We start from the raw sequence: 25,120 nt of genomic DNA on the forward strand, positions 1-25,120 counted from the left end.
TACCTGGTAATTTTTATCTTTTATTTGGGGTTTATTTGTTATCCATCTGTTTAGGTATCTTTTTTATGTCTTTGGTTCACCTACATGGTTAGGTTTAGGTATCTAGCCATGCCTAGGTACTTACATATAGCTAGGTTCTTAACGAAATGATGTCACGCTGCCATGAAGATAAATACAAATCAAGTCAACTCAAGCCATTGCTTTGCTCGAGTTATTTCAATACTCATTCATGGGTGAAGGGAGGAGGATAATAATTTATTTATTTATCTACTTGTTTTGTTTGATTTGACCTTTTGATGATTTTTTTCGTTTGCTCCTTATTTGCGCATGTGTGTACCTACCAAGGCAGTGGAAGCATTCAATTTCGGCGTGGGAAGTGGGCTTGGAGATCTAATGGAAGTGCATCTATTCTAGACTGCTGATGGAGATGGAGCCCTCCTTGACCTAGACATCGATATCCCGAAATACCCTCCCTATGCTCGACTAGGATGTCCTAACTGACGGTCTCCGCGATTACCGGGTTTAGTGCCTTCCCGTACTCATCTCATCTCATTATATCACGATGAATAGGTGAGTCTACTGATCTTGTTTGGCCTTCCATACAACGTTGAGGATATACTAGGTTAGACGACTAAAAAAGATGTCTACTAGGGTACTTGATGATTAAAAACTCAAGTCTGAGATGCTGTATCATATCTGGATTAAAAGTGTTGTCGTTGAAAGGGGGGTCTAGTCGGCACTACCATATCAGGTAGGTTAAGATTACGAGATCGCGATTCAATCAAGCATGACCTGCTCACATCGGAAACGTCTACCCATATAGGTGTTCTGTTAATAGAAGCGATCAATGATTCTTATTCATTCCTGCGTAATGTGCAGTCGAGTTGGACGCCGATAACAGAAGCGAGCCCTTCGCAAATCCATACACCACCTAACGCCTTCCAATGCACCATCTCCTGCCGTTGCTTACTCGTCATCCAACGGACAAAAAGACCGATCCCGTAGAAAAACTCCTCAAGGCACAGCGGGGGGAAAAGAAGGCTCAAGCGTGGCGCTCACGGGCCGCCTCGAATTGCTTTCGTTGCAGCTCCTCCAGCTCTTCCAGAGTCATACCGCTCTCCTCGAACTTGTTACCTCGCTTCTCGCGAACCTAATCAAATTAGTATACACATCAAGACATTACACAAGGTCCTGTGAACATACCTTCTGTGTCTCTTTGTGCTGTGCAGCAGCCTCGAGAACTGCGGGAACATAGTCGCCGAATCCCAAGGTTTCTAGGGCTTGGGTAATGTGATCGCAAGCAATAGTTTTCTTTGCCTCCTTCTCCGAAATCTCGTTGGCCTCAGACGAGACTAAGGTGATGAACTCGACACAGCACTCTATGAGCAGGTCACGAGCCTCCTTAGAGAAAGAGAGACCAGTGGCCGGAGGAAGGATCTCGCTAACGATTTTCTGGACCGTCGCTGTATTCTGTTAGTTTATTGTACATATATGTGACGGAGTGCCAATGAAGGCTGAGGCTTAGCTTTAGGCTACATACCTTTAGGAAGCGATAGGTCATCGTTGCCTAAGTAGCAAGTAGTTAGCAAACCTGAGTCTTGTATGCGAATAGAAAAAGAGAATTGTTTATTGCAGCTGTAAGTTAGTACCATTATTGTCAAAGGCATCCCAGTATTTATCAGAACTTTTCTTTCTGGGACTGCGACCCATCTTCGAAGGTGAAAAAAGTCCGAGAGTGCCTAATCGGATTTGATTTTGGCGTGGGTGTGGGTGTGGGTGTAGATGTGGAAATGCTGGTAATGGTGCTCTTTATATATCCTTATGGTAGAAGAAAGAAAGAAAAGCAGTGTGGTTGTGATTGTGGCTAACCCAACATTGACTCCATGACCGTATGCCTGAGGAAGCAACGAAGGCCCAGATTGTGACTAACACTGCATGGATATCCAAGTTGAGATGGAAGGCACCAACCACTGCCTTGACCCATAGTGAATGGTTGAAATCGATCCCTTCCATGTTGTAATCATACAGCTCTTATACGCGGACGACGAGTTCTCATCCCATCTCAAATATATATATGAGGGTGAGGAAAAAACGATCAGATGAAAGAAGGAAAACGTGACTTACCACCATATTCATGGTCAGACATAGTGAAGGAAATGTAGCAAATATGTTACAGCGAAAATATCCAAAAAATGGTTGGTAGTAAGACGTATGTTATTAGATTATTTGATACGATAGGAGACTTTCGGTTTTAAACAACAGGAGTAAGAGGTAATATGCAAAACTGAGTTGATGGAATAGTGAAGGTAAAGCGAGAAAGAAGAGACAACAGCTTCCTTTCAATTGAAATCGCCAGCCTTAAACAATCGGCATAACCTTAGTACTGTGGCTGGTGCATCGTGTGTCCATAAACTTGGAAGCTAGGAGCTAGTCATGTGGCGTGGTTCCACTTTTATGTTTAACCTTAAATAAGATGCATTTCTTTTAATTTTTTTTCTTGTTCCACGCCTTTGCCATCTTCAAATATTTTTCAACCTCAAAAAATTCTGCAATCTTGACCTTACAATAAGTCTTGGATTATCGCCATTTGGGTCGCCTTTGAATTTGCTTCCACTACAACTTGCTGTACTTGCTGGGAAGCCTCAACTAGCCATGGCATCAATATTCTTTTACACTCTACTCTAGGTTCGTATGCTTTCTCCCTTGTCTCTCTACCCCTACTATGATGAACACGTTGTCGCCCCAGTCTTACTATGCCAATTGGCAATATGGTGATCGACACGTCAAGCCAAACACACGACATATCTGAGTTCTTACAACATCATGATTCCTTCAGCATCTAATGTTTATGCTCACCCTGCTAACCATGGGGTTTTAGACAATTCCTAGTTTTTTACGAAAGGTACCTCTTCATATTCCAAACCGCTTTCCATTGTCCCTATCAGCATGATGTCGAATAAAATTAGTACTATCAAATACCGACCCTACGTGACGGATCCAATACTTACCTGATCGATTTTCCCTTAATTATACAGTAATGTTCTCTCTATGCTGGACTTGTGAGACTAACATGTCTACTACTAGGCAGGATGGGGAACCTGTAATTTCATGCATGAAGTGGTCTTGAGCTTTCGTGGATTATAATATTATCATATCTCTGTAAGGTAAGACAAGCCACCCTTTCCCCCCAAATCTGCTCATGATGATTCTTACGCAGCTGAATCATATGTTGAAAAAACAAGTCTTTTCATCTTTCGACTGAAGCAAAATCTTCATCGCTATGTTATGCGTAAATATATGCGTGTTCTTGACTAACTTGGTGCATAGTCTTTACGCTCTGAAGTACTAATCAGCTCAGGCCTCTTGAAAACTGGCGAGTTCAGTTGCGTTCCAACTACACGATATTAGTATTCTGAGCTACAGAGCAAAGCTTGTTCAACGTACCGGAAATATTTGCCGTTCAAGTCGCTAGTCGCACCGTCGACCAGCTTAGCTATGACATTACCTGGCGTTTTCGGGTCCAGTAGTAGGCCATTCTTATGTTCATCCACAAAACTTTCGTAGACCTTTGGCGACATGCTAGATTTACCATCATCTCTAATTGCTTTCTGCATATCGGTGTCAAGCTTACCAGGCGAAATTGCGACACTGGTAATAGACGGCTCCTCAACAGCTATGTGAGCACAGAAGTGGGTGACAGCGGCCTTGGAGGTGCCGTAAGATCCCCATCCTGCGTATGCGCCGAACGCTGCACCAGATGAGACAATGACAATTCTGCCCTTTGATTTTCGAAGCTCGGGAATGGCTTCTTTGACCTATGATTTGGATCAGCTTGATCTTCAGAAGCTCTTGACTTGACATTAGTCGAATAGACTTACAAGTGCCACAGCACTAAAGACATTGATGTCGTAGGCACGTCTCCATTCCTCGGCATCCGCCTCGAATATCCTAGTGATAGGGGCTAGGACACCGTGGTTTATGACAATGCCATCGATTTTGTGAAAAGCCTTCAAAGCTGATTGTATAACAGCTGGCGCAACCTACACTCATCATGAGCTCTTGATTATATATACCGATGATAAGGACTGCTGGTTCTATTCGAATTGACTAACCTTCAAGTCTGCTAGATCTGCAGTCATGAAATCAACTGATGATGGATGCTGTGTTTTCAATGCTTGCAGGTCCTTCTCGGTTCTGGCAACCAGAAATACTTTGTGTGAGGCTTGAACCAAGGACTGTGCTATAGCGAGGCCGAGACCTCGGCTAGCGCCCGTAACGATGAATACTTTTGACATGGAAAATTTGGTATAAGTTGTAGGTTTGACAAGATGAAAATTTGCGAATTCAAGGCTTATGGGCCTACTATGTACTTACATGCGCATGGTATTTATAGATCGGATGTCATGTATATTCCGGACCTTATCGGAGCTTGAAAAGGCCATTGGCGGGGCCAAGGGAGGGGTAGATGACTGATGACATCCTACAAGAAGCTATAGGTACCTGTAGCTTACCTACCTACCTACCTAAGGTCCTAAGCTTACCTACATAGCAGGTACCTACAGGTAGGCTATGAGGGTACATAGTAGTTTACCTAATAACATCCAAAAAGGGGGTAAATACAAACACACTTACACCTATGTACACTCTCAACATTAAACCATGACAACCACAACCGTAATCCTGGGCGCCGGCATCATCGGCACCTCCACAGCCTACTACCTCTCCAAGCACCAGCCCCCCTCCAGCATCCACCTCGTCGAGCCCTCCCCCTCCCTCTTCGCCTCCGCCTCCGGATATGCGGGCGGGTTCCTCGCCAAAGACTGGTTCTCGCCCGCCGCGGCTAGCTTAGGCGCGCTGAGCTTCGAGGAGCACCGGAAGATGGCGGAAAAGGAGGGAGGGAGGAGGGGGTGGGGGTATGCTGGGAGCACGTGTTTTAGCCTTGGGAAAGGAGAGGGGGGAGGGGAAGGGGGGAGGGTGGATGTGTGGTGTCGGGATGGCGCGAGCCGGGCTGAGGCTGCGGGTGCTGGGGGTGAGGGGGGTGGGAAGTTGACGGGGGTGGTGCCGTCGTGGGTTAAGAGGGTTGAGGGCAATGCGGTGGAGGTTATTAGCGAGGAGGGGAGTGTTGCGCAAGTGTGAGTATACATACCTACATACTGGGATACCTACCTGCCTATCTTCCTAAGGGTAGACACTCTGCCTGGGTACGTAGGAGTTAGGTATCTATCTATGCCCAGCCTCCATGTCAAATTACCAAAAAAAGGAAAAGAAAAAAAAGAAAAGGAGCTAATAACGGCGTTTCCGGCATAAAGAGACCCCCTCCAGCTCTCCCACTTCCTGCTGCAAAAATGCCTCGACGCCGGCGTCCGCCTGCACCACCCCGCGCAAGCCATCTCCGTGCAAGCAGACGCGCGCAACAACGAAGTGTCGAGCGTGACCATCGCCAACGCCACATCTGGCTCGGAGACAGACATCCCGTGCGCCAACATCGTGATCGCGGCCGGCGCGTGGTCGCCGAGGGTTTTCGAGGCGCTGTTTCCCGGCTCCGGGGTTAGGCTGCCGGTCGGGTGTATTGCGGGGTGGTCGGTTGTTGTGAGGAGCCCGCGCTGGACGGAGAAGCGCGGGGAAGAGGGAGGGTGCCACGCGGTCTTCACGACGACGACGCAGCCGGGGTACTCGCCCGAGCTGTTCTCGCGAGTGGGCGGGGAGATATACGTCGCGGGGCTGAACTCGACGACGGAGCCGCTGCCGGACTTGCCTACTGATGCGAAACCTCGGATTGATAGGGGTGCGGTGGAGAAGCTGTGCGGGACGGTTAGGGAGGTGTTGGGCGTAGGGGAGGATGATGTGGAGGTAGTAAGGGAAGGCCTGTGCTTCCGCCCCGCGACCGATCGGGGCACGCCCATTCTGTGCCGTATCCCGGATGGGTTGCTCGGGTCGGGCGTGGCGACGAGGCCGGCGCCGGAAGGGGGTGTATACCTCGCGACGGGACACGGGCCGTGGGGGATCAGTATGAGTTTGGGCACGGGGAAGGTTATGGCGGAGATGATTCAGGGGAGGGCGTTGAGCGCGGATGTTTCGGGGCTAGGGTTGGATGTTTGATTGTCTAACCTAGGTGATAGATAGGTGCCTAGAGCTACTAGGGACGTGAGGTTAGGTATGTATAATATACGTTTACCCTTCTGCAGAAGTGCGTAGATGCCGTGGTTCAACCGATCTATACAGCATACTCCATTACAAGTTCCCTCTCGAGGGGTCACAGAGGTAAGATCAATGCTTAAAATCAACACAGCATTTGTCCTTCAAAATAGCCAAGTATACCTAGTAGGGTACATTAGTATATCGTGAGCATCTCTGCACATCCTCCCTCACAATGCAGACCTACATTTAGGCAGGCATGCTAACTTAGCAGTCAACCAACCTCCTAGGTTAGCCTACTAGCCTACCTCACAGTAAACGTGAACATCTCGTGGCTCTCCACGCAGCGTTTGGAACATTAGCAGAAACAGGTACTATAGGTGCCAAGTGCCTTACCTGCCTGTACCAGGTCCGCTCCCGCTCCCGCTCCCGCTCCTCTCCCTTTCGTCCCCTATCGTCATTAGCATACCATAGAAGAGCATATCTAGGTACGTAGTCCTGTCTTGTCTTGCCTAGTCTTGGCTCGTCGGAAGACTATCACACGCGGGTCGATCGCGATTAGAAGATTAACACAGAGATAGGTAGGATAAAGAACCACCTATGTAGGTACCAGAAAACCTCCTAATGGTAAAATATTGTTTCAAAACCATTTGAGCCCCGAGTACTCACCTAGGTAAGTAGGTATGAGACCTCCACGTCACAGCCACGGGATCGTGATGGTGGGGGATGGAAAAGGGGGGTGGTTGGGTTGGCTGGTGGACGATAATTGACGAGGTCCCTGAATGTCACGATCAAAATGTTGATCGGCTCATCTGATTTTCTTTTAAAAGAAAACTGATCAGCAAGTGGAAATTGAAGCGTTTATCTGTGCCTCCTTATGTCTAGCTACCTAGGCGTATGACAGTGGTTGATGAACTTGTATCCCTTCCACCTCTCTTACTCTCCCTACGATAATGATGGTGATAATGGGAAATCTCGATCACGATGATAGGTGGTGGAAGTATTGTTTCTATTAGATGGCTACATAGGTAGGTAGATCATGGAGGAACATCATGTCGGTAGATAGACAGATAGGTAAAGCAACCTTGAACACATGAAGAAAGTGGCGTTGCGTCCGAGTATGATTATGATGGCTGTGGCGTCTACGCCCACGTTCGCGATCACGATCCCGATTCTCTTTCTCTGATTCAGTGCCTACTTACCTACTCACCCCCTTCTTCTTCCCACATCTTATCTCAGACCTCCTCTCCTTGCCTTATATCTATCTAATGGGCAAGTAATCATATAATTGAGAACCTATGAACCCCCCCCCCCCCCCCCCCCCCCTTGATCTGAAACCACTCACCACACCGAGTATCTATCCCAAGACCTCGGAGCCTACCTACCTAACTACCCCAGTAACTAACGATTGAACTCATGAATTGGGTAGCCTCTGCGTCACGCGAGATGCCTGCCTAACCTACCTAGGTACTGTAAGTATCAGTCAAGAAAAGCGTCTAGTTAATCCATGTCTCACATCTTCTGCGAGCTCTTTCTCTCTGACACCTTTCACTACTTACCTTACTATTATGCCCCCACCTTACACTACAGCCTGGGTACCAGACACTTAACTTGTGCGTCTCCGGGGACTTACCTAACCTAAGTTACTATAGCGCACATGTGTCTAACACATACCTACCTACCTACCTACCTACATACATACTACTCACCTAACGCAGAGGCCGAGTCTCTACTTACCAGTTACGCCCGAGATGTCTTTGATAATGTTCCCGGTCATCGATAGTATTGTACCTTTTTCACGCAACCTCAGTAGATAGCAGATATGTAGCTTCGTAAGGACTTACCAAACGTGCAAGTCTCACCTATTCTTTCCATCTCCCACCTTTTTTTTTTTACCTTCCCCTCTCCTAATCCTATGAGTACCTACCTATGTATCTTGTCATTGTCTTATATCCCATCTCGCGCTATCTACCTAACTATCCACCTTATGTAAGTATCTTCCCAACCTAGGTACTTACTTACTTACCTACTTAACTTTTCCCCATCACACCGCAACGCCAAGACCAAGTAAGTATACGTGTGTATATGTATGTACGCACTTAAAAGGTCTCGCCCTCGTGACTGAGACACGAGCTACCTAGGTAATATCCGCATCTACCTACGTTGTAGCACAGTCATAGCACCGTAGGCAGGCAGGCAGGCATATACCCAGCACCCAGCTACTTACCTACTTATGCATGTATATGTATGTGTCAACGACAGAACCACAACATACCCCCGTGACACGCAAGAAAAAAAAAAGGAACAAAAAAGAAAACAGCTACTGTATCACAATAGGTAACAACAACAATCAGCCGCCACCGTTACGCCTAATTTTCGTTATGGCTTGAGTTAACTACCTGCCAAGCTAGCTGTGTAAGCTGTAGCTGTAGCTTGTCGTGGGCGCTAACCTTAGTCCTTTTGATCAGCATGTCAGCAGTAAAGCTAGTTCCAGCCAAGAACATTGAAGATGGTCACAAGATATGAGAATACGAGCCTGGAAATGAAAAAAGCATTTCGTAGCGAGATTCACGGACGAAGCTGAAGCTTTTATCTGATGAAAGTTTTCTTTTGATATCTGATTTGAAAAAGATGCTTTCTAATGGTACAAAATTGAAAAAGGAAAAACGCCATGTGGTATCAATTCCATTCCCAGGATCCTTCTCCCAATACTCATACCCTAGTATACAATCCTGAGTATTACCAAATGCCCGGGGTGTATGTGTTGTACAAGAAAATATAGGTGAATCGGGGGTGTGAAGATACCTAGGCAATGCTCAAGGTGATATTACCGAGCTATCCGCCCACTCCTCAAGCTTCCCCCCAAAGTCATAATCCGTGTATCCCGTAAACGTCGTAAAGTGTAATGAAAAACTGCTAAGTACTTGTGCGTAGTACTAAATAAATATTCTTGTATATTAAAACATGTTCGAATGTAATGATAATATAGATTTGATGAAGATGTGTGATGTGTGAAGATGTGTGAAGATGAGCCTATTCGGGTAGCTCAAAATGCTGTTCCTGATCTCCCTCGTCGTTAGAACCAAGATGGAATACTATGCCTCTTCGCTTCCAATCTCCACGTTTGAGCATGTTATCATGGTCATTCATCCAACCCGTAGGTCGTCTACGGTGGGTACCTGGAGACGTGGGTGACTGAGGAGGAGAGGAGGTGACCGAGGAATCCAGCTCGGCTAAACCTGACGAGATTGTCTGCCAATCTTTCAGAGGCCACTGTGTATTTCGATCGTCATCGTTCGGTTTGTCACTAGGCCTCATGAAAAAACAGTTATGGCCCTTGATGGGTGAGTAGGCGGCCTCGTCTTGCATATGGTCCACGGCGTGTCGTGTCTGGTTAAAGAACCGACTCTCCCGCTCGTCCTGCTCCCGAACCTGTTCATCTTCCTGCTCGGAGATGATGTGTGGCGAAAAGTTGAGCCGTAAAGGGGGGTGCAATGATAGCGGATCGTATAGTTTATCCGGTGAAGTCGTTGTCGAAGTGTGAGATGCAGTACTCGAGCTACTGGAAGTGCTCCACTGTCGAGCGTGTGAACTGGTGTGTCCCTCCCCAGTGTTGTTGTCCCGGCCTCGAAGGCTGCTTTTCGACTTGATGTGAAAGAGTGATGATCGGTGTAGGCCTCTCATGTTTACCGAAATAGGGGTTATATTTGAAGTGTTGAAAGTAAGGCTACTCTGCCTTTCAGAATTGAGGAGGACGATGCGAGTGAAAGAAAGAAAAGAGTGAGGTAATATTGTGTATAGTAGCGAGTAGTGGTGCAGCAGCAAGGCTTAGCTACAAGTGTGGTATGGCAAAGCCGAATAGCTTATAAAGCTGGTAGTTGGATGAGTATCACGAAGGTCAGAGAATATCTGTAAAAGAAAAAAAAAAAACGAGTTTCTGACTCTGGCGATGGGATGGTTGACTCTTTTATTGAAATGTTGCGAGTTCCAGACTCAATGCAGACTGTCCCTGAAGATCTTCCGGTAAAGAAAAAGAGGAGTACCTGGTGCCTTGCAGCTAGCTTGACTCTTGTTCACAATTGGATATGGAACAGTTGCAACGCTTGAGGACGCTTACTTTTTTACAAAAATGCGGAATGCGGATGATGGAGTCATATAAGTTCTAGGTTAGACATGTCAAGTTGAAGTGAGATATGTACATACTACCTAGTACCTTTACTACCTAAGTCTACCTTAGGTAGTAATGTACCTAGTAGTGCTATGTACCTGTAAGCGTACATATAAAAACCTTAATTACCATGCAACCGGTACCACGAAACTACCAAGAAACCAGGCCTATCCCCACCTGCCCGCCAGCTTAAACTTGAAGGTGGAGTGGGCTGAATGCGTCATTGTTCAATAGCGGCGTGTGGCAGCAAATTCTATTGCATCCCAAGTCCATCACATCCCGTCATAGGCCCGCCAATCATTAGGTTGGGTGTCTCACAAACCTAGTCCAACCTTACGAACCTGGCTTGTGGTATGGAGGGGAAGGGATGATCTATTCGGGTTCAGCAACATTCCTTACACTTTTTTCTTTTCTTTTTTTCTTTTCCTCTTTCATTCTCGTACTACCTCTTCGTATTCAATTACCTACCCTATTTTACTTTCGAAGAAATTATACGACAATTCGTATTGTAAAAAAAAAAAAATGTGGATTAACGTTAACAAGGGTTTTCGCAAGGCTACCCCCCCTGTTGTACCTATGATCCCATGAGTTTGGATGATCTGGCAGATCATCCATTGGCGCGTTACCGATTGCAGCGATGGTCGATGGTTAGCTAAAGTGGAGATGACCAAGCCTTGGGCAACACTAGCTCACCATTTCTCGCTTCCAATGCTTCCATTGCTTCCATCCATTGATTCCATGGCTTCTATTGGTAATTACGAACATTCTATATTAGCTAGCTGGCTAGCAGCAGCTGACACAAATTTCTCCTCTCATCTGAACTATCTTCTAGATTGAGGCGGCCTTAGGATTATTAATGTTCGAGTAAGATTTCGAGTCTTACCGGCACCTTGAAAATTCATTATTTGTAGTTCCAGCTAGGCCGTTTCTGCTAATACCAGAATGAACCGGGCGTGTTTGACTTCAAGCGGGCGGCTGAACACGAATGAATTGGCTTTATAGTGTTGAAGGTTTTCATATTTCGGGCCCGTACGTATTTGAAGAGTTTAGCCAACTGAGGCCTCATGGTATTCTATACTGGGCCTACCCTAGGTACGTATTTTTGTCCCCCCCCCTTTCAATGTTCCTCTAGGTTGAAATGTCAATTAGAGCCTAAACCCAAGGGTTGTGAAGCTGAGCTGGCTCTTCGTAAGCTTACCTAGAAGGTTCTTCTCAGACATACCTAGGGTAGGCTACCTAGGTAGGTAGTAAACTTCATCCCGACAGAGAGTTCGGTTGACCGTTTAGTTCGGACTGTAAGCTTGTGGAGAATCGTTCAAGTGAACCGATAGAATCAACAACCCTAAATCATTGCATGATATAAACCTTGAAGTTATGTATGGACATGTACCCTTGGTAGTATCAAAGCGCGAGTCAAGCCTTGGAGCGGAGGTTTCATTCCAGCTGAATTATAGAGATATGAAGACTCACGAAACTTTCCTTAAGCTGAACTTAATTGCAAACCTGAGGTGGCGAACTACATAGTAGTTGTTTAATTAAGTGACATCTGAACTCGATGAAACGGCGGAAGCTTAGGTGGGTAGGTAGATATGGATGCAACGTTGAATGGATCTCCTTAAAGTTCTGGGGACGCTCACCTTACTCCTGATTCTGTTCCGCAAAAAAGCTGGGGAATATCTACCGACTTAGTATTTTACATTTTTCAACATCACACTATGAGGCGGGGAATACCTGATATAAACATTGGTGTCGTATTGATTCATCTATTCATTCATGTTGGGGCTAACTAACTTGATACAATTTTGCTTGTGTGAACTTTGTGCTTCGCATAAAGCCTACACTTGTTTTTTTGTTTTATTAAGTAGGATGACCGAAGCCCACTTGTATTGTGTATCTGTGCTCCTGACCATGGGCCACATACATAACACTTGAATCTTCAATGCTGCCAATGTGCTGCATAAGATTGTCGTTGTAGCGGGACCCTAATCTAGTTTTGCACCTAGATAATATGTAACGGCCAGGCTGTCGAGAGTGAGGAGATCATAAAGTTAGACCCCGCAAAGAATCAAGTTTGGTAGGACTCGCCACCTTGATAGAAGATCGCTACGTATCTCGTCACTCCGAAGATCACGGTTTGAGGATTGAAGAATTTGATAGCTGGCCCAATTATAAACATGGGGGGATCTCCGCAAATACTTCAATGGCCCACTTATGTCCGTAAGATTATATTTTTGGATATTGGACTCGGTTCGGAGCCGTTCAGGCAGTCAGTTAATAGGTCATCAACAGTCTGTTTCATGGCTCCGGAGGGCGGTGAAGCCCTAGATAAGTACGGCCTGTTTGACCCGGAAATCGGTAGTTGGGGCCAGCTTTTAGTTCAAATTATAGGACGCCGTCGTGCTCGCCAGGTAATCTCTTGACGCGTTTCTGTTCCCAGTCGTCGAGGTCTTTCGCAGCCAATCTCTGTGAAAAGGTGTATAAGCATAAGGTACTGAAAGACAATACACATTGATTCCTTAAATTACTCACATAGTATTCATCTTTCATATTGACCTTCCGCCTTGAACTGCCGACACCCAATGCCTCTTCTTTGGTCATCTGCCTAACTCGTCGGTCGTGCTTCTCGTAGCGCACAGCTGTAGCTGGTGTAAGGACAAACGAGCCCGCTACAATGACGGACATGAAAGGTAAACCGAATAGCAAAAATGGATGTTTCGCCATTAATTTTCGATACCTCACCGCGAACTTGCCCGCATCAGCGGTACTTTGAAATTTCTTGGCCGGAAACACACCCATTGCGGAGTGGACGGAACGGACTCGATGTCGGTTATTTGTTACTGGTTACCTTTTGAAAGGATTTTAGGTATATCAGAATCGAATCGCTCGTGGTCTGTAATGCTAATAGTGTAAGTTGCTATTGTTGTAAATCGGAGACTCAAGCTTCTATGGCATGACATGATAATGATATGACATCAGAAAGAAATGCTCTGGTGAGACAGGGCCCAGGGGTACTAGGTAGGTACCTAAGGCCAAATACCTTGCACGGACCATTAGTTATTCAATTCCCGGAACCTTGTTTGTAATTACTTATCTTGAGTCACGTGCTTCCGCGACAATCAAATTCGCGCCAAACGCGTTGAGCACTTCGAAGCACTTCGAAGCACTTCAAGGATCGAAATATTAAGAACAAGAATCATTATACCCTGGGATGTCTAATCTTGGATAATACCTTCGACGCCATGGCTCCTACATCCCATGGAAGAACTGGCCTAATTGGCCGTGAAAGCCTTCTAAGTGGTTCGCTCAACAATAATAATGGTCCACCACCTTCAACTTTGGCGGCGCAACTCGTGGAAAACATCTCGACTTCAACTCGGTCTTCTAGACCAGATGAGACAGCAGAGTTAAAGAGATTCTTCAACATTATTGAAAATGTCAAGAATCAACCAGAGCTATTGGACACCCCTAAAGAACGGATGGAGCATAATCATATGCTAATCTATGTCTACACTCGAGTCGTACTGGAAGGTCTTAGGTGGGACGACCCCTTTACCGATAAGGTCCAGCTACGCACAGATGCCTTGAGAGCTGTAAACTTCCTCAAGATCACCATTAGGGAAACACCTGAAGTTCTTACTGTCAAATCTAAGAAGTATACCTTCCTTTTTAGAGATGGTGAGCCCCTTTGGCTATGGGTCTTCCCTAAGGTCTTGAAACTGTTAGGGAATAGTCACTGCACTGATCTAAAGGATGAGATTGAGCTATTCTTCCGTGAAGTGTTTCTTACCGTATCACATACCGGCGTTCTATGGCCTCTCCTACCGCAGTTCCTGGCATACTTCAAGTTGAGCTTTGACGGTACGCGTAGAACTCATTGAACACCTATGGGATTAAGCCTACTAACAATCATAAAGCAATAATCAACCATTTCACAGACCTGAAAGCTGCCTCGACAAACCGGGATGTCTCTCTCCACTTGCAGCTACCTCCTCATTCGCTTCTTGTAACTATTGATAGTGGCAACTCAACTTTACTCGAGCAGCAGTGTACATACTCTATACCGCTGGCATCGCAGGCTTTGCAACACGCCTTTGGTCTTTTATCCATCATGTCGCTTCCCTTCACACACGAAGGGCTGGGACTGGATATCATCTCAGCTTACCAGGAGTATATCCCATGGCTTTTTGATGCCTACCTTTACCTTCACGAAACCCAGACCCGGTGGCAGTTTATATTTCCTAGTGTTCTCCCCCAGTTCACGCAGAACGCCTTACGTTTTATTGGGGCATTCGAAATCGCAGGTGGTGTGGATGCTTGTGTCCAACAGAAAGCATCCATCCTATTAGTCACACTTTGCATAGAGATCTCAGGTCAATCTATGGGAAAGCTCATGGCCGATGGACAAGAAAACTCAGACTACCAATTGCTCTGCATGTCGCTTACGAAGGTGGCCAATGATTGCCTGCATTCTAAACCCATAGCACGACTGGTTGCATCGCAGCTGATTCCGGCAATTAAGAAGTTGATGATAGGCAACGAAGATACTACATCCGGCACTGACTTATGGGTAAGATCAAATCCAGTATAGACTTCAAAAGGCTAACATGGACATAGAGATGCTTAGAGCTACTCCAGAAAGTTATAGCTGACCCTGTACCGGCCTTGCCAGATGTGGCAGCTTATGCTGATCAATTTTCTGATGTAGTTCTCCGTCGGCAAGTTCAGGAGTCAAACGTAGCATCTGTTGATTCCGCGGATACCGAACGACAATCCAAGCGTAGAAAGGTCTTAACTGAGCCATCATCGCTATCTAGAGTAAATACCCGACTATGCGGCCTGTTGAGAGTTGAGGGTGAGGTAAACTTCACAGACCTGAAACCCATCATAGAGTATGTCAAATATCCACCGGGGTTCTAATGGCTCGGGCGATATACTTACGATTGCAGGGATCGATTTGAGCACTCATCTGAATCCGACCTATGCCGACTCATCGATATTATCGGCTATATTTGCTGCGCTGCTGATGACACTCTTCTTATCACCGACCAAAAGAGTGGCAAAGGTTTGCAACTTGACTGCCGTTATTGTAAAAATTCCCAATCTACACATAAAGCACCGCTCTGTCTAGATATTACGGCGAAGCAAACAGTCCAAGGGATATTTGGTTCATTGGTCCAGCTACCCAGTTTCCTTGAGTCTAGAAAACCTCGAGTGACTGCAATGGCTTCTTTAAGACGCATTGCAAAGCATTGTGTGGATCTTGACTTTCTAGACATAGAGGTTTCAATAACAGCTCAGTGGTGCTTGAAGTCACTCCAAAGCTCCGTGAGAGAGCTCCGCATTGCTGCTGGGTGAGTTAAAATAAGAAGAAAATGATAACATCTGTCTCTAATGGAAATCTAGCCGAACCATCACTTCGTTCTTATCAGACCTAATCCAACCGGAGGCTACATCGAAGGTCTCGCGTAAGAATTGTGGTAATGTTTTGAACATTCTCAGATCACTGTCGGAGCAGGACATACCTCATCTCACCGAGACGTGTATTATGGCTTGGTTTCAAGTTGGAAGGTAAGCACAGTAACCTATCATGATGTACGGAAAATGCTAAGTATCCATCCCATCAGTATCATATCAGACGATCAGCTGAACCTCGTACTTGTTAAATTGGTTGACTATTTAGGCTACGAGAGTATGATTACATCCGCAGCTGCATTCACCGAGGTATGAAATGCTCTTGTCAATCTCTTAATAGACGTAATATTTCTTACTGTACACAGATTGTAAAGTTAGCTCGCTCCCGGGCTATGACTACACGGCAATTCTTTGAACCATTTTGGAGATATCTTGCCTTTTCTGCAACCAAGGACATGATAACTCGCCCAAAGTTAACGCGGTTATTGGCAGAATTGCTAGAGATGAGCACCTCGGAGCTGCTCCTCCACATTCAGAGTTATGCTTTGCCTTGGCTGGTCCTCACCAAGAAAAGGGATGTCATCGAGAAAATCGCCGAGGCTCGAGGCGAGAAAGAAGCCTGGCAACCTTGTCTTGAAAGCGGCAATCTAGGCCCGATATTGGCACTTCTGCTGACCCAGGAGACTTCTGATGTCCAGCAATATTCTATGGATTTGCTGAGAAACATATCTTCTCATCTTGACAAGTCGGGAGGTCTTGTAGAGCTTCTTCGAATAGAACCAATCCCGACTATTTTAGAGCTTTTGAAAGCTGCAGGCGATGCCGAAGAGGATCGCAAGCCTCATGTAAGATATATAATACTACCACTGTGCGATATTAACGACACTAATCGTTTTTATAGATCCGTAGTGCTCTTAACAAGATGGCACATATGATGCTAGCGGAGACTGGAGAGTTGAAGCAAAAGAAGGGCCATGCGTTAGGTCCCTTCCTACAACGCTATGCTTTGGCTCTTATGGCTAGACTGACGCATGTTATTAACGATGTATCCATACGCACACCAACCCAGGAGCGGAAACGTCACATAAAAGCAATGGAGGAAATGATTCGAATAGGAAAGCGTTATATCCGTATTGCTCGTCCACAGGTAAGGTCTACCAATGCTTGATGCTTTACTTAGCATGTTCTAATTACAAGACAGATCTCCGCATCTTTACAGGCAGCTATGCTACTCGACGAGCTCCGACCTGCGGCCTTTTCTTGTTGGGCTGCGATGCTTCTCCATCTAGACGAGGAGGATGTCGAAGCTCTCATCGAGACAACCTTTTTCCTCATTAGTCATTATTGGGCCTCCTTTGACGAAATAACGCGAAAGTTGTCACAGGACTTGATCGAGTCACTGTTAGAAAATGAACGTGCTGTAATAGAAGCGGCCATTAGCAAACTACCATCGTTCAGCCACATTACTGATCTATCCAGTATTGAAGCTACACTTAGCAAACTTCGTGAGCCTGTCGACAGTAGGACGGCCTTTTCCTTATTAGCAGAGAGAATACGGCATGAGAATGATGGTGTTGTTTTGCTAGCCTTGAGAGAGCTCGAATCGTACATGCAAAAGCAGCAAGGTTATCTGCAGACGTCCGCCATCAGTGAGCAGCCTGATTCGGTCGTCCCTACTCTCGCACGCTCTCTCCTTGATTGCGCATCACGGTACAACGCCGTCCACAGCGAAATCAGCGATCTATGTACTCAATGTCTGGGCCTGATAGGTTGTCTGGACCCTAATCGCGTGGAGACAATCCGCGCCGAGAAGCAAATCGTTGTCAAAAGCAATTTCGAACACTCTGGTGAGACAACCGACTTCGTTATTTATATACTGGAGGAAGTATTGGTAAAATCATTCTTATCTGCGAGTGATACCAAGCTTCAAGGCTTTCTCTCGTATGCTATGCAAGAGCTTCTTGACAGATGCGATATCCGAGTTGCGGTCGAAATGCAAGGCTCACGAGAGGCTGCCCCTATTTATAGAAAATGGCTGTCAATGTCCGAAACTGCCCGGGAAGTCCTTATCCCTTTTTTGACCTCGAGATATATCCTTGCGCCAATGGCCCCGCAGCACACAGTGTATCCTATTTTCCATCCTGGTGAGACGAGGTATGCCAACTGGATGCGGAGCTTCACTCTCGACCTAATGCGAAAACCTCAAGCCCCGTTTGCCCAACTCATATTCGAACCCCTCTGTCGAGTCATTCGCATTAAGGATTTATCAACAGCCGAGTTCTTATTTCCATATGTAATTTTACATACAGTCGTCGGTGAAGATACGTCTGATGAAGAGCGCCTACAAGTCTTGAACGAGATGCTCAACGTACTCCAGTACGAACTTCCGGCAAATGCCAGCTATGAAGAACGAGAAAACCAAAAATTGTATTGCGAGGTAACGAACCACAAACCATCTCATAAGCTCCATACTAATTATAATAGGCCGTATTTCGCTTCATTGACTACGCTATGCGATGGTTGCAGATGAAGAGAACTCAGACTAACCTTGGTCCTCGGGACCTCTCTGCAATCAACACAGTGCAAGGTTTTCTTGACTCTATCCCAGCTGAGCTAATATCACAGCGAGCAGTGGATTGCAATGCTTATGCTCGAGCTCTATTTCACCTCGAGCAGCATATTCGTCAAGTAGACGATGTGAGTAAGGGTGTGAATGAGAGAGATCGATTACTCCAGAGACTCCAGGATATATACACACAAATTGACGAACCCGATGGGCTCGAGGGGATATCCGCGCATTTGCATGTACTCGACGTTAACCAGCAGGTTCTGAGTCATCGAAAGGCCGGACGGTGGGCTGCAGCACAGACTTGGTATGAAATCAAGCTGGTTGAAGACCCCGACAATGTTTATATTCAGATTGATCTCTTAACTTGTCTTAAGGAATCAGGACAGCATGGTAATTCCCTTATCGTACTTTTTTTTTTTTTTTTTTTTTTTTTTTTGGATTGACAGCTAATATCCCTCTTAGATGTACTTCTTAATTATGTGGAAGGTATTGAGAGGCACACAGCTATCACCACCATTAATCGGATAGTACCGTATGCCGTAGAAGCGTCCTGGGCAACGGGGAGATGGCAAACAATGGAAAAATTCATCAAGAAGTACGAAGGGGATCATACAGAAAACTTCAACGTGTCCATCGCCCAAGCCCTTCTCTATCTACAAAAGGGATGGAATAAGGCCTTCGTCAACGAAATGAGAACGCTTAGAGAAAGGGTCAATTCTTCGATGACTTTCTCAGTTACGTCGTCTTTGCAAGCTTGCCACGAGCCGATGCTGAAATGTCACGTACTAACCGACCTGGAGTTGATTGCTGGAATTAATAATGACGGTAATCAGCATCCGCAAGAAATACTCAAAACTCTTAACCGGCGTCTCGAGGTTCTTGGGTCTTATGTCAATGACAAACAGTATATATTGAGCATTCGGCGGGCAGCCATGGAATTAATGCGGTAGGTTATCGTTGGTCTCGTTTTGTCATGCCTTTCAACAGCTAACTTCGAATAGGCCAAGATTTGGCGATGTGGACATTTCAGCTCTCTGGTTGTCGAGCGCTCGGCTCGCGAGGAAGGTCAATTCTATGCATCAGTCCTTCAATGCAGTACTCCATGCATCGCAGCTTGGCGATGATTCTGCAACCATTGAGAATGCTCGACTTTTATGGAAAGAAGGCTATAACAGAAAGGCCATACAAACCCTTCAGGGGGCTATTGATAGCAAAGTCTTCGTCAGCAGAAGCTTCGTTGACCATGAATCCTCTGAGAAGAGTTTACAGTCAACACAGAGTATGTTGACTGCACGCGCGCAGTTGCTCCTCGCAAAGTGGCTCGACAGCGCAGGACAGACGCATGCTACCGCATTACGGGAGCATTATCGGAACGTGCCTAAAAACCACGGCACTTGGGAGAAGGGCCACTATTATCTCGGTCGACACTACAAAAAAGTGCTTGAATCCGAAAAGACTTTGAAACCAGATGATCAAAGCGACGAATACCTGACGGGAGAAACGGCCAAGCTTGTCATTGAGAATTATATGCGGTCCTTAAATTATGGAACCAAGTACCTCTACCAGACCCTCCCGAGAATCTTGACTCTTTGGCTTGAGCTAGGTGCCCAGGTCAATAAAGCACCAGAAGGCAAAGTTTCACTCTCCAGGGAATTGCATCATCGCCGTAAAACCCAGCTAGAATTGCTACACAAATACCTCTTCAAGGGCATACAACGACTACCAGCTTACATTTTCTATACAGCTTTACCTCAGCTGGTAGCTCGCATTGCCCATCCCAACGCAGAGGTCTTCATGATACTCGAGGAAATTATTTTGAGAGTCGTCGAGGCTCACCCAAGGCAGGCACTGTGGAGCCTATTTGCAGTCATGACCTCTCGACAGGCGATCCCCGAACGAAGGGCACGAGGTCAGCAGATGCTCCTGAAGCTCAAAGGAAGGAGTAAGAAGGCAGATAATGGCTCTTACGATATGAAAACGTTACTCCGCATGGGCGAGAGATTGGCGGAGCAACTTCTCCTGGCTTGCCACAATGGAGATTTCCAGAGCAACAGGACCACGGTAGCGAGTATCACCCGCGACCTGAATTTCAACCACAAATGCACGCCATGTCCCCTTGTCGTCCCGATCGAGGCCTGTCTTACGGCAACACTCCCTACCCTTACAGATAATGTCAAGAAACATAAGGCATTTTCGCGAGATGTGATTGTTATCCAAAGTTTCCTAGACGAGGTTCTGGTACTGGGCTCTCTAGCAAAGCCTCGGAAGCTCACAGCCCGAGGATCAAATGGCGTCAACTATGGCCTTCTAATCAAACCAAAGGACGACCTCCGGACTGATCAGCGTCTTATGGAATTCAACAGCATGATCAACCGATCTCTAAAACGAGATGCAGAATCCAGTAGGAGACAACTTTACATCAGAACGTACGCCGTTACGCCGCTAAACGAAGAGTGTGGTATTATCGAGTGGGTCGATGGGCTCAGAACTATACGGGATATACTACTTAACATTTACCGCACTCGCAGCATCGTCCCCAACTATCAACAACTAGCACAGATGATGAAGGATGCATTAATAGGGGAAAATAATATCAAACTATTCACGGAGGATATATTGGGAATGTTTCCAGCGGTGCTTCCAAACTGGTTCATTGCGCAATTCCCTAATCCTTCGGCCTGGTTCACGGCAAGACTACGATATACGAGATCGTGTGCGGTTATGTCGATGGTTGGCACCATTCTAGGACTCGGTGACCGCCACGGCGAGAACATACTGCTGGAAGAAGGCAACGGTGGCGTATTCCATGTCGATTTCAACTGTCTCTTCGACAAGGGTCTTACATTTGCACAGCCTGAAAAGGTTCCGTTCCGCTTAACTCACAACTTAGTAGCGGCGATGGGAATATACGGGTACGAGGGCCCATTTCGACAATGCTCGGAGCTCACGTTGAGTATCCTGAGGCAGCAAGAAGAGACGCTTATGACGATCCTGGAGGCGTTTATCTACGACCCAACGCTTGACCTGCAGCGAGACAAGCGTTCAAAGAAGAACGAGGTGGTAAAGCTCAACCCACAGAGCGTGGTTGACAGCATCAAGAGGAAGGTTAGGGGTTTGCTACCGGATGAGAGTATCCCGTTGGGAGTTGAGGGACAGGTGGAAGAGCTTATCAAGCAGGCTGTTAATCCGAGGAACTTGGTTGCTATGTATATTGGTTGGTGTCCTTTCTTGTGAGGTAAGGAGGGTTGGGCTGGTTTGCTTGCGTGGAAGAAAGACATCTATGGATGTATTAAGGATAGTAGCTAAGGTAGGTATTCTATCATGAGTGATGTTTGTTCTGGAAAGATATTTGAGTAATCGATGGGATGAGTGACACTAAGCTACTAAGGTTAGTTTGTTTATAATCAGGTGATCGTTTCCGGTTTAAAGATTGAATTGTGTGCAAACTGATATGAGTGATGTTGACGATCGGGATCTGACAGCGCTGGAGCAAGTAGCAGAAGACGGGCGGCGACAGTGCATCTGCCTAAAGTGCCTGTAACCTTGGAACTATACGCCTGTTGCCGCCTAAAACTGGTGTTACCCGACTCCAAATGTTGGAACGGTTCAGTGCTATAAATATTAATCCACTCCCCTGGAAAGGTCCCTGAGCAAGTCAAATCAGGTGTTCAAGTGCCATTACACAGTGTACCTACCTACCTTACCTAGGCCATAATCTTTCCGGACGCGCTGCGACCACGCGTTTTCAAAAAACCGTTTCTTCTCTTTCATTTTGTCTCATCTCATCTGTTAATCTTTTCGAGAAAACATTGGACTCCTTCAAAGTCAATAAATATTATTGATTTTGAAGCAACTCAACAACCTCTTTATTTATATCTTCCCATTTCCCCTTTCCAAAGCAAACGATCATTCATATTGGGTTTCCCTACATTTTAATTTCTTCCCATCTGAAGGGAAATCCTGTATCGGATCAAATTGAAACCTCCCCGCCACCGATTTCTCTACCGACCATCCCAATCACCATTGTTCTAATTCCATTCTTAACTTATTCATCACGAGATACATTCTTCATCTTCAACAACCAACCTTGTAAAAAAAAATACAAGGAAAAGAATACAAAGTATCATAATCTACTTGACCTCTTCATCTTCAATTTCTTCATACATCGACTTTAATTTGATTAAGACAAGACAAAATACATCACACCATGTCTTATCGTATCAGTAAGTCCTATGTTTTATTATCATTCACCACCAGCCTTGTCTCATATTACATGTCATATCATACGATGCCGTCATCCTATTCGCTATCACACTACCGCTTCCACCCAATTATTCAAGCATGATCAACAACTAACTTGCTTTCTAGCGCTTGCCGATAATAACCGTTCTGGTTGTCAGGATGGCGAGTGCAAGAAGAATGGCGTGAAGATCGTGAAAGGTGAACTGCGCCTCGGTGCGTGGGTTGAGATCGCAGGCCATGGATCGTGGCGATGGAGACACTGGTATGTCTATCCATATTGCAGCCCAAGTAAATTCTGCGTACTGACCTAACTAACCCACTTGTAGGGGCTGTGTCTCGGGCTTGACCATCGGCAATATCCAGGAGGCCATCGCCAGTGGAGATGACTATAATTGGGATATGATTGATGGTTATGACGAGTTAGGGTAAGTTCTTCCTACCCATGATATACAAGCCTACTTCCCTAACATTGTTTTACTTTTAGCGACCACCCTGATATTCAGGAAAAGATTCGACGTGTCATTACCCAAGGACACATTGATGCCGAAGATTTTAAAGGAGTATGTAATTCCTCTTATACTTACTAAATTTTTTTCGCAGCCTCACTAACAGCCGGCAGGACCCCGAGTTCAATAAGCTCGGCCAGAAAGCCATCCGTGGTCGTGTCTCGAAGGCAAAGGCTAAAGCCGAACATGAAGATGAAGATGAGGTTAGTAGAGCCTCGTTATGAATTTATTGTATTTGTTGCTCACGGGTATCTGTAGGACGGCGAGGAGGAACCTGCTGATTCCAAAAAGTCTTCCAAGCCTACCAAGAAGGCTCCCGAGAAGGTCCCCTCCAAGCGAGGCCGCAAGAAGGTTCAGGAAGATGATGAGGAAGACGAGGATGTTCAGCCAGCCCAAAAGAAAGCTAAGACCGTCCGTAAGACCAAAAAGGTCGCCGACGAGGAAGAAGAGGAGGCAAAGGCCACAGCCCCTGCCAAAGCACCTGCTAAGAAACCTCGAGCCAAGAAGGTTGTGAAGGCTCCGAGCCCTGAGCCCGATGACGACAAGGACTCCGAGGTAGAGGAACCTGCCCCTGCCCCGGTCAAGGTCAAGGCCAAGGCCCCTGCTAAAGCAGCTACCAAGAAGCCTCGAGCTAAGAAAGTTGCCAAAGCTCCGGTCCCTGAGTCTGATGAGGAAGAGGTCCAAAACGAGGATAAGGCGGAGGAGGAGCAGGAGGAGCCCAAGCCTGCCCCGAAGGCCAAGCCCCAGGCGAAAGCTGGTCGTAAGGCAAAGGCAGTTCAGGCGCCCGCAGTCGAAGAAAATATCGAAGTCGAAGAGGAGGAAGCACCAGCTCCAAAGCCGGCAGCCAAGGGAAAGGGTGGCCGTAAGGCTAAGGCTGCTCCAGCTGAGGAGGAAGTTGCCGCCGCCCCCAAGAAGGGACGAGGCCGAGGCCGTCCCAAGAAGACGTAAGTACAAGTGTCTGGCTGATTTTACTCTCATTGGGCTCCGTGCGTGATACTAACTCGATGAACAGGATTGTTGAGGAAGAGTAAAATACTGGAGGATGCAGTACCCTATGAATGCTGGTGGTTCATGTTACCACCCCGAAACTCACTGCTTATCACCAAGTACTTACCCACCTACCTAAGTACCTAGCTCATTGCGACATCTATACAAAAAAGGCGTGCACGGATAATAAGTGTTTATTTCCTATCTCTTCACCTTTTTGGGGGGGAGAGAGGGCAACTTTCCTACAATTGTGGTCGTGGAGGACCGAGTCAGCAAGTTAAGAGTTAGGAGTTGAACATATGATGTTCTCTACCTATCTAAGCTATAATATGAGCAGGAAGAAAGAAAATAGGAACCTGCGGAAGAACATTGGAGGGAGTTATCAATTAGTCTTGCTCTGAGATACCAAATCGATGCTGAAGATTGCTTTTTTCTTTTGCTCTTGTAAATGTTACCTAATGAATTGAATTTTTTGGAGTTTTTGAGTTTCGTGAGAGGAGTGTTTCGTTATTGACTTTGATAATTATTGATTCATTGATTGATACTCGACATAAGATATCGTGACCCTTTTCTCCTTGGTGCATATAGCTTCTCCTATGCATTAAGTAGGTAGATCTAACCTGGTAAGATTAGGTATGTAGGTATGTAAGTGTGAAACTCGTTACCGAGCGAGAAAGCCCTTTACCTTATTAGTCGCAACTTCCATTCATTTGTCACCCCCTTTTCCTATCCTGCACTTATAGGCGCTTGTTCGGATGGGATTGGGGTTGGGATAGCACGCCTGATACTATCTACTGGTACTTAGGTATGTATATATGACTGTAGAGCGGCTCTTATTCATACATGTACACTCTTGGTGTCTTTTAATATACACATATATTAGCTTAGAGGTTGGTGGCGTAGATAGGTCCGAGAGTGTGGAAAAGGGGGTGTCACGTGGCCGCTTAGTATGCAAAAAGCCAGACTGTTCCCTTTCATGCATATCGTCTCTTCTACTACTAGTAGTATGCATATAAACAGCTAATGTAGCACTACTGTGATTAGGTAAGTGTGCATCCATGTAAGGATTGTATCATAGTGGATCCGTTTAGTTGTATCAAC

General features: G+C 46.1%; 7 protein-coding genes across 7 annotated transcripts; 3 read left to right on the top strand and 4 right to left on the bottom strand.

Moving 5' to 3' along the window:
* Positions 1 to 1,042: 1,042 nt before the first annotated feature.
* Positions 1,043 to 1,984, bottom strand: GGS25DRAFT_515344 (histone-fold-containing protein; the record flags this gene model as incomplete). Its single annotated transcript, XM_049263071.1, has 4 exons — positions 1,043 to 1,150; positions 1,204 to 1,463; positions 1,541 to 1,567; positions 1,969 to 1,984. The coding sequence occupies 4 exons, from the start codon at positions 1,982 to 1,984 to the stop codon at positions 1,043 to 1,045; spliced, it is 411 nt and encodes a 136-aa protein (XP_049113531.1).
* Positions 1,985 to 2,880: 896 nt separating this feature from the next.
* Positions 2,881 to 5,029, bottom strand: GGS25DRAFT_501847 (NAD(P)-binding protein). The gene is made up of 5 exons (XM_049261965.1): positions 4,113 to 5,029; positions 3,879 to 4,040; positions 3,445 to 3,815; positions 3,086 to 3,394; positions 2,881 to 2,903 (listed from the first exon to the last, which is right to left on the bottom strand). Exons 1-4 carry the CDS (start codon positions 4,293 to 4,295, stop codon positions 3,355 to 3,357), a joined length of 756 nt encoding a protein of 251 aa, XP_049113532.1. The 5' UTR covers positions 4,296 to 5,029; the 3' UTR covers positions 2,881 to 2,903; positions 3,086 to 3,354.
* Positions 4,523 to 6,313, top strand: GGS25DRAFT_396349 (nucleotide-binding domain-containing protein). The gene is made up of 2 exons (XM_049258386.1): positions 4,523 to 5,132; positions 5,310 to 6,313. Exons 1-2 carry the CDS (start codon positions 4,660 to 4,662, stop codon positions 6,097 to 6,099), a joined length of 1,263 nt encoding a protein of 420 aa, XP_049113533.1. The 5' UTR covers positions 4,523 to 4,659; the 3' UTR covers positions 6,100 to 6,313.
* A 2,409-nt stretch (positions 6,314 to 8,722) lies between these two features.
* Positions 8,723 to 10,307, bottom strand: GGS25DRAFT_501853 (uncharacterized protein). The gene has a single exon (XM_049261966.1). It carries the CDS (start codon positions 9,817 to 9,819, stop codon positions 9,169 to 9,171), a length of 651 nt encoding a protein of 216 aa, XP_049113534.1. The 5' UTR covers positions 9,820 to 10,307; the 3' UTR covers positions 8,723 to 9,168.
* A 2,378-nt stretch (positions 10,308 to 12,685) lies between these two features.
* On the bottom strand, positions 12,686 to 13,099 carry GGS25DRAFT_515345 (cytochrome c oxidase assembly protein COX16-domain-containing protein; the record flags this gene model as incomplete). Its single annotated transcript, XM_049263072.1, has 2 exons — positions 12,686 to 12,766; positions 12,833 to 13,099. 2 exons carry the CDS (start codon positions 13,097 to 13,099, stop codon positions 12,686 to 12,688), a joined length of 348 nt encoding a protein of 115 aa, XP_049113535.1.
* A 318-nt stretch (positions 13,100 to 13,417) lies between these two features.
* GGS25DRAFT_396436 (phosphatidyl inositol 3-kinase) lies at positions 13,418 to 21,730 on the top strand. Its single transcript, XM_049258387.1, has 12 exons — positions 13,418 to 14,161; positions 14,218 to 14,870; positions 14,918 to 15,192; positions 15,250 to 15,654; positions 15,707 to 15,871; positions 15,928 to 16,024; positions 16,081 to 16,560; positions 16,617 to 16,862; positions 16,917 to 18,152; positions 18,200 to 18,674; positions 18,747 to 19,230; positions 19,286 to 21,730. The coding sequence occupies exons 1-12, from the start codon at positions 13,543 to 13,545 to the stop codon at positions 21,516 to 21,518; spliced, it is 7,368 nt and encodes a 2,455-aa protein (XP_049113536.1). The 5' UTR covers positions 13,418 to 13,542; the 3' UTR covers positions 21,519 to 21,730.
* Positions 21,731 to 21,968: 238 nt separating this feature from the next.
* Positions 21,969 to 24,504, top strand: GGS25DRAFT_501858 (uncharacterized protein). Its single transcript, XM_049261967.1, has 7 exons — positions 21,969 to 22,507; positions 22,653 to 22,788; positions 22,853 to 22,951; positions 23,011 to 23,086; positions 23,146 to 23,235; positions 23,291 to 23,976; positions 24,045 to 24,504. The coding sequence occupies exons 1-7, from the start codon at positions 22,492 to 22,494 to the stop codon at positions 24,061 to 24,063; spliced, it is 1,122 nt and encodes a 373-aa protein (XP_049113537.1). The 5' UTR covers positions 21,969 to 22,491; the 3' UTR covers positions 24,064 to 24,504.
* Positions 24,505 to 25,120: the final 616 nt, after the last annotated feature.

The sequence above is a fragment of the Hypoxylon fragiforme genome (genome assembly GCF_022984875.1).
Source record: "Hypoxylon fragiforme strain CBS 206.31 chromosome Unknown GGS25scaffold_8, whole genome shotgun sequence".
Classification (NCBI taxonomy): domain Eukaryota; kingdom Fungi; phylum Ascomycota; class Sordariomycetes; order Xylariales; family Hypoxylaceae; genus Hypoxylon; species Hypoxylon fragiforme.